Here is an 8,948-nt window from a genome sequence, read left to right as displayed (position 1 = left end):
CACAAAGGCTCATTATTCCGTCACAAACGTGATGGCCGCCACCTGGTCAGAACAACAAAAATATCCGGACGGAAATAGCGCCAAGCGTCTACGCTGAGCAGTTTTTTATATATCGATTGCCCCCGTGTGCCACTCCGTATGGCATGTACCAAGTATGGCATAATTCCTACCCCCAATTGTCAGCAATTAACAGAGGGAAACTAATTGCATTTTATTCTCAGGTTTCATAAAAAAACAACTTTATTTTCTCTTTAAATATTACAACAAAGGTCAGATGAACAAGAAAAGGAGATTAGTAACAAAACGAAAGTCGTTAAAACCCGTTGCAGCCAAAAACTACCGAAGTAAAAGTGTCAAACAAAAACACGGTTGCTAAACCCACACTATGAGCCGTATTTAATTTAAAAAAAGAAAATTAAATAGAAAAAGTGAAAGACAAAACTTTTAAAATAATCAAAATGTTTGATGTTTTCCAGTTTTAAATTTAACGCGCTCTATTTTTAAATTAATTACCCAAAATACACCTAGACCAGAATGTCGAGTTATTTTCTATTTCATGTTTTCGAGCATTTTCGTCCTGACACGTACTTACACCATCACCGCATAGTTACAAGTTGTTGACATTCAAAATATTTTTAACCAATCAGGGAGTGGCTGGCGTTGTGTGGTCACAATGGCCGTTCAACTGACAATTAGAAGTCCATACAGCATTCTACAGCGAGGTTGGAGCTCAGTGCGGTGGAGGAACGACCGAATCATTGTTATTAACTACTTTAGAATTTCCTGCTTGCCGGATGTAGACGGGGAAACGATATTAGGTTCTCGAAATATATATCCAATCATAAAGGTTTGAAAAATGGATGTTCGGTATTGTGATGTCACAAAGTGTGCACGTAGTGGGAATCGTTATTTGGGAATTAATTTCTAAATCCAAGTTCTTTTTTTCGTATTGCGTTTAGATGGCTGTATATATCCCTGCTGTCAGTGGTGAGCATGTCTGGTGTGACAAACTAAGTGTAGCTTCGTTGGTGGTAGCTTATCAGGAGTGTTGAGTGACGACGAGGCAGCGAATTGAAGCTACTGCGCTCTGTTTACGTTCGAAGCGATGCGGGATGACAGACAAGCGTTATAGAGATGAGACTTCTTCTATTTTTAGCCGCTTTTCAAAACGGTAAAGGGCGGTTTAGACCGGCTTAAACCAGATCGTTCGGCGAAGATAAGGCCGACAAGCGATTCTTTAATACGGGATTACCCACTCAGTGCGTGAAAGAAAATTAAAGACGAGAACCGACGTTTTTCTGCTAAGCTGGCGCTTTGAAGTTCGGTAATTGCATTAAATTTAAGGTTACTCAAGAATTTCGGAGGCTTACCATATAGGCGTCAACTAGCGGGAAGAGTCGGATCACCTGGGCGGACGCTGCTCACCCATCGTGATTGGTGGCCACCTGGTTTTGACAAGACGTCAAAACAAGATGAGCGTTTCTGTCGCTTTTATTGGATTTGTGTTTAAACGGTGGGGTGGGAAATAGACGTCATAACAAACGACAGGGGGCGTTCCGCTTCACTGCGCTGGTTGACAGAAGGCGTCTATGTCGTCACTGACCCGGGGTCTATGAGGTCACAACCAGGAACAATTGTCACACGTCGTTGTTGTTTGTGACCCAACTCAGTTTAAATGTCAATCAATATTCGTTGAAGGCGGGACCAGGTGGGGACTGACTGCCGTACCGATATTGTTCATCGATATTCGTAACGGATTATAATGGAGAAAATAAACAACACTCGACAGGTGCGTTAACACAACAACAAACCTGCGCGCAAATCATACAAAATAAACCTTGAAATACGGTGAGGAATTCTTACTGTGGTAAGTTAACCGTTAAAGTGTTTATAGCTTCATGATTCATCGGAGACTGGTAATCTGTCAGTATAATGACGTCATTTGTGTTAAACCGACGTCATATGAATCTTATAAACGCTTCGTAACTGTGTCTGTGGTGTTTATTTATTGGGATTTTGTTCGATTAGAAACTGATGAATTTGAATATCCACACACTGCTTATCCAAACTACACACTGCAATAGCTTCAGCAACTCGACTGTGGGCATGGAAGTGGCAACCAAGGATAAGTCACTCAAGTTCCCACCCACAAGGATATAAATGACCAAACCAACCAAAAGTCATGTCTGCTTATCCACACACTGCAATAGCTTCAGCAACTCGACTGTGGGCATGGGAGTGGCAACCATGGATAAGTCACTCAAGTTCCCACCCACAAGGATATAAATGACCAAACCAACCAAAAGTCATGTCTGCTTATCCACACGCTGCAATAGCTTTAGCAGCTCGACTGTGGGCATGAGAGTGGTAACCATGAATAAGTCACTCAAGTTCGCGTCCAGAACTTGGTGTAACTACATAGCTCACTAGAGCCACCAAGTGCTTGCCTTTTTGCGGATTAACCATCGTTAGGTGGCAGCATGGAGTGATACGGTTTGTCATGCTATATTTAATACTACGACAGCGATATTTTTACTACAACTTCATAAGCGAATGACTTCTTCTTAGTTGTATTTTATAGTAATATTTATTATTGGGATACCTAACATACGGGAAATATCAGTCAAAATTAAATACAACAATGCCTTCTTTATGCCAAAAAAGGTGAGCACACTAAAGGCAAAGGTATCAGATAAAAGCCTGGCTGCTAAATCCACAATTCAATAAATTAATTTTTTCTAGTTATATTACGACAAAGAGAGATGTCATTGATTGAACGATGAGAATACCAAACACGACAGCAGTCCATATGAAAATACGATTTATTTCAACGTTTCTGTTAATGAAAGATAGGATGTAGGGTAACTGTAGGGTAAAATTCCCATATTTCCTGATCGTGTTTTTAACAATTAACAACGTTATTTTAGAGTCGTGATAATACGGGTATATAATTTTGTAAACATTCCTATTAATTACGAAATGGGACGATAAAAAAGATTGAAAACGTGTACTGTCTTACCCCACTTTACTATATATACAGTAGGGTGGGGGAAGCTGGGACACCTTTTCAGTCTATTTTCTCGTTCTATTGGGTAGCAAACAAAGAACATTCAAAAAATTATAGAACTGTATCCTCACGACTTCCACAAACCGTTGTTAATTGTTAAAAACACGATCAGGATATTTGGATATTAGGTTCTATAGGTGTCCCGTCTTCCCCCACCCTACTATAGTAAAATTCAGGTTTTGCAGCGAAACCTGACGTATGCAACGTTGTAATTATTTCCTGATCCTTTATTCATTATGTTCCTGGTATTCGCTTGTATATGATGGATTACGTTTATATGGTACTCGTACTCGCGCCACTAAGCAAGGAAGTTTAACAAACCTCAGCTATTGTTTCGTGTAAAATAACTTTCTCTGTGAAACGTTATTTATTTAATGTAAACTTTTCAAATAAAAATGTATCACAAAATATACTTTGATTAACCACCAAGAGGTTGCGGGTTCGTGGCTTGACGCTGCTACGATTGCGGCACATGTGTTCTTGGGCGAAACAACCAACGGCAACACAAAAAGTTACATACTTGGTAACTCGTAAGCAGGTATAAAACACAACACCCATGTTATAACGACTGTCGTTGCCCCACCATGCGAGGATAAATAGGTCACATTTTTACTTAATATCCACGGGGGCGAATAAAATACAATTATATCTGAACAGAATAAATAATTTCACGGTTCACTGATTCCTCTTGTAAAATTTTAAACTTTTCGCTTTATTAAAAAATTATTTGAAAATACGTTAGAACCGTAATATCTCGTGCTTTTTAATAAAATATTTATAAAATGGATGACGGTCTTGCTGAACTGCGAGCTAAGAGGATGCAAGAGTTGCAAGGACAATATGGTGTAAGTTGTGATTGTTTTAATAGAAATATTTTGTCTGCTGTTTTAATGGGAAGTAAATTTTCCACACAATGCAATAGCTTCAGCAACTCAACTATGGGCATGACAGTGGCAACCATGGATAAATCACTCAAGTTCCCACCCATGAGGATATAAATGACCAAACCAACCAAAAGTCATGTCTGCTTATCCACACACTACAATAGCTTTAGCAACTCGACTGTGGGCATGGGAGTGGCAACCATGGATAAGTCACTCAAGTTCCCACCCATGAGGATATAAATGACCAAACTAACCAAAGGTTATGTCTGCTTATCCACACACTGCAATAGCTTCAGCAACTCAACTATGGGCATGACAGTGGCAACCATGGATAAGTCACTCAAGTTCCCACCCATGAGGATATAAATGACCAAACCAACCAAAAGTCATGTCTGCTTATCCACACACTACAATAGCTTTAGCAACTCGACTGTGGGCATGGGAGTGGCAACCATGGATAAGTCACTCAAGTTCCCACCCATGAGGATATAAATGACCAAACTAACCAAAAGTTATGTCTGCTTATCCACACACTGCAATAGCTTCAGCAACTCAACTGTGGGCATGGGAGTGGCAACCATGGATAAGTCACTCAAGTTCCCACCCACGAGGATATAAATGACCAAACCAACCAAAAGTCATGCCTACTTATCCACACACTACAATAGCTTCAGCAACTCGACTGTGGGCATGGGAGTGGCAACCATGGATAAGTCACTCAAGTTCCCACCCATGAGGATATAAATGATCAAACCAACCAAAAGTCATGTCTGCTTATCCACACACTGTAATAGCTTCAGCAACTCGACTGTGGGCATGGGAGTGGCAACCATGGATAAGTCACTCAAGTTCCCACCCACGAGGATATAAATGACTAAACCAACCAAAGGTTATGTCTGCTTATCCACACTTTTTATAACACAGGGCAGAGATATGGAACAACAGAAACAGAAGCAAGCACAACAAGAAAGGTTGTTTTACTAACAATAGGTTTTGAACAGAAACAATTGAAATAAGTATACCTGTGTTATATAGGGCCTATGTGTGTTCTATATATTGGCTATAATAAACACCAAATATGGCAGGAAAATCCACATATTTTTTGGCAATCCTTTGACTGGTGAAAGTAAAATTGTTGATCTGAAAATGTTCCCTAGACCTCCGTGATACCCACTGTATGATTTTTTTTGTAAAAAGTCAGGTGTTCCGGTCGAAAATGTGTGAAAAAGTAGGTTTTTTTTCTGCAGTATTTTCACACCATATAGTTGTGGGGCCAAAGTGGGTCGAAAAATCTTTTAGTGTAAAATAAGGCTTAGTTGCAATTTGCCCAAAGAAAGAACAATATAGAGTTGGAGCCTCTTTGTCAGCTCCTGCACATTACCCCCCTTAAGTATAGCATACGCCATAGTAGGGGTTTTAAAAATTAAACCAAATTTTTTTCCATTTTCTTCAACAACGGCCATAAGGTCTTCAATATTTACTCATCAGCGACACCATGTGATTATAATTAATTAGATTTCTGTGTTACAGACAGCAAGAGATGGTGAACAGTATTCTGTCTCAGATTCTCGATCAAAACGCAAGAGCTCGATGTGAGTTTATGATAATCAACATTCCTATTTAACAACAAAATACGAACCCTTATCTTTGTTTCTGTAACAGTGGTTGGGAAAGCCAGGAGGGATCATAAGAGGCCGCCTCTAAAACAAATAACGAACACCCTAATAACGGTGTAAAGGTTTAAACCAAACAAAAAACATACAAAAACAAAGTGCTGACTTGCCTCCAGAGGTCGGTTAAAGGCTTAGTATTGTTACCATGGTTGCCTTTAGTCTCGAGGTTACAGGTTTAAGGCTTAACGCTGCTACCATTGTTGGCTTATAATCCCATACCCATACATATATATTCCAGTGAACAACCTTGCACTTGTAAAACCTGAGAAGTCGAAGAAAGTTGAGCAAATGTTGGTGCAGATGGCACAGCGTGGACAGATTGTTGAGCAAGTGAGTTCATAAATTAAAAGAAATAAACAAAATATATGATCTGTTTTTAAAATTACATTATTTTTTATTGAACGCATTATTTAAACAACGAAGAAAAGGAAATCAAAAGCAAACGACAGTCGTTAAAACATATTTATAAAAAGTATGGAAAGGTGTGTCGGTTAAAAAAATATATGTTGTATCGTTTTTAGCTTATTTGATAGAAAACGGTTTAATTTTATTTGGTGTTTCACGTTTTTTTTTGAAGCAGCAGATACTTTCTGGTAGCAAAAGTAACAGAAACCATTGTAGTGGTATTTTAATTATGAGGGAGACAATCACTCACAAACCCTCTCATATTGAAGCTTACTTTCTAGTGCTTATGTTAATATTTTATTTTATAAGATATTTATGTTTATCATGGTCTTTAGTATTACCATTGTCCTTAATTGTTTTTCTCAATCTCTTTTTTCAATGTAATGCTTGAGTGACTTTGTGTATATAAGCTGAGTTTGTATGCCAGAGTGTCATTCTAATATTACATGCATTGGAGCAGGAGGTCTTGTTGTTTGGTGTGACCTTGGCTGACCTTTCGTCAGTTTTCACTTTGCTTATTCAAACAACCCTAACCTTGACCACTTTGTTCCACAGATGAATGAACAACAATTGACGGAACTTCTCGGGAAAATCAGTGAAACTTCCCAGAAAACAACAGTAAAGGTGATTGTTATTGATTGGATGTAACATATTTATCCTCGCATGGCGGGGCAACGACAGTCGTTATTACACAGATGTTCTGTTTACACCTCATGCCCGCTTACGAGTTACCACGTATGTAACTTATTTATCCTCGCATGGCGGGGCAACAACAGTCGTTACAACACAGATGTTCTATTTTATAAACCTCGTGCCTGCTTACGAGTTACCACGTATGTAACTATTTATCGTGGCATGGCGGGGCAACAACAGTCGTTATAAATATAACACAGGTGTTCTTTTTCATACAACTTGTGCCCGCTTACGAGTTACCACGTATGTAACTTATTTATCCTCGCATGGCGGGGTAACAACAGTTATTATAACACAGGTGTTCTGTTTTATAAACCTCGTGACTGCTTACGAGTTACCACATGGCACACACATAATTTTGTGGGTGATTATTTTTGCGTTTGCTGACAATTTACGCAACCCGTTAATGACCACTGGGTTGAAGCAATTGCCATTAAGCATCTTGCCCGAGGAATCACGATGATACAGTGGCAGCATGGATCCTTTGTGGTGTGTAACAAAAAAACAAGTACCCAAAAAAGTTACATACATGGTAACTCGTAAGCGGACACGGAAGTGAATAAAACCGAACACCCGTGTTATAAGGACTGTTGTTGCTCGCCAGGAAAAGATAAATATATAAAACTTGTTGAAAAATCTTCCTTTTTATTTTCAGTTCGAAAGAAGAAGAGTAATGGATTCTGATTCTGATTGATTTTATATTATTTCTATCTTCATTTGCATGTTAGTGTGGAGTTCTCGCCATAGATATCATATATATCTACGATGCTGCTGTGTGTTGTTACATGCAAGCTGTCCGAGCGACAACCAACTTTATTGCTTAACTGAATAAATAACGTTGTGAGTTCCAGGCATGTGTTGTATGTTTTAAGCAGGGTAGTATACAAGGAGGGTCGTTAGTCATGGTATGTTTTTATCAAGCACGTTATGTTTATACGCGTTCATTTTCTAGACAAAAACTTGCAGGCCCAAATATATAGTAGGGTGGGGGTAAGATGGTACATGCATATATAGTAGGGTGGGGTAAGATGGTACATGTATATATAGTAGGGTGGGGTAAGATGGTTTATGTTTTGTGCTCTTTTTTCGTCCCATTTGTCAGCAAACCAAGAATATTGACACAATTACATAACCCGTATCTTCATGACTGTTAGTTAGCCGTTAATTATACTAATAAACAACACTGTGTGTATACACAGTGCAATACGGCCGGTTGCTGTGAATTGTGTTGAGGTTTTGTGTACAGTTGTGTAATATACAAGAGACAATACATGTCTTTTGTTATATGTGTTTCGTAATTATGGGGTGGGGTAAGATGGTTTATGAGTGTACAGTAGGGTGGGGTAAGATGGTTCATGTGTAAAACCGTATCCATGCGACTCCCATCGACCGTTGTTAATTGAATTAAACACGATCAAGATATTTTGATATTATATAAAGTGTCCCATCTTCCCAAACAATACTATAACGAATATTATTGCGTAACAATGGCTATGAAAAGGACATCATATAATCGTATCATCATTTCTCTAAAGAGCCTTGTTAATTGTTAAAAACACAATTAGGAAATGAGGGATTTATGTGCTAACGGTATCTATGTTAGCCCACCCTAGTATACAACGTTCTTAACCACCACTGTTGTATTATTTGATTCATATACAATGTTGTTCATATGTACCTCGTGTGCTTGGCTTGTATAGCAATATCCAGCGTTGATAAAGCCGGTTCGTGGAAAGAAGTTGAATTCAAACTTTAAACGGAGTCGGCCATGTTAAGTAACTTTATTTTGTCGCTTTGGTCACAGTAATGTAGGGTAGATCAACGTCAGGAAATGGCGCTTGTGTCTGCCATTACGGAGCCCACAGAGCGTGAATCGCCTATACAAATGCATGGTCGGCGTGTGTTTATTCGGTTCTTGTAAGCGATACTAAGCTAGAAAACACGTATAGCGGTTGTTTTAACATTTAAAATATTATTTATAATATAAATTTTGTTATATAATATTATATCCAAGAATTAATGTGGAGTAAATTAATATTTTGACTGGTTTTCGGCGTACAGTGTGGTTTAACATGGTACTTTACGTTGGCGATTAAGACTAGCAGCAATCAGCTTAGTTTACATGAGAGTGAGTGTAACTTACTTTATCCTCGCGTGGCCGGAAAACGACAGTCGTCATAACACGGGTGTGCACCTCGCGCCAGCTTACGAGTTACCAAGTATGTT

At 38.8% G+C, this 8,948-nt stretch overlaps 1 protein-coding gene across 1 annotated transcript; it reads left to right on the top strand.

Annotated features, from left to right (window-relative positions):
- Positions 1-3,772: 3,772 nt before the first annotated feature.
- LOC100184285 (programmed cell death protein 5-like) lies at positions 3,773-7,574 on the top strand. Its single transcript, XM_002130256.5, has 6 exons — positions 3,773-3,912; positions 4,876-4,922; positions 5,482-5,543; positions 5,863-5,954; positions 6,585-6,653; positions 7,378-7,574. Exons 1-6 carry the CDS (start codon positions 3,850-3,852, stop codon positions 7,414-7,416), a joined length of 372 nt encoding a protein of 123 aa, XP_002130292.1. The 5' UTR covers positions 3,773-3,849; the 3' UTR covers positions 7,417-7,574.
- Positions 7,575-8,948: the final 1,374 nt, after the last annotated feature.

Source organism: Ciona intestinalis, chromosome 13 (genome assembly GCF_000224145.3).
Source record: "Ciona intestinalis chromosome 13, KH, whole genome shotgun sequence".
Lineage (NCBI taxonomy): Eukaryota > Metazoa > Chordata > Ascidiacea > Phlebobranchia > Cionidae > Ciona > Ciona intestinalis.
This window is presented reverse-complemented; position numbering and strand designations above follow the sequence as displayed.

Excerpts from the sequence above, each read along its gene's own strand:
- LOC100184285 (XM_002130256.5), top strand. The coding sequence starts at position 3,850 with ATGGATGACGGTCTTGCTGAACTGCGAGCTAAGAGGATGCAAGAGTTG. Across the intron at positions 5,955-6,584 it reads GTGGACAGATTGTTGAGCAA|ATGAATGAACAACAATTGAC; the intron begins GTGAGTTCATAA and ends TTTGTTCCACAG. Across the intron at positions 6,654-7,377 it reads CCCAGAAAACAACAGTAAAG|TTCGAAAGAAGAAGAGTAAT; the intron begins GTGATTGTTATT and ends TTTTATTTTCAG.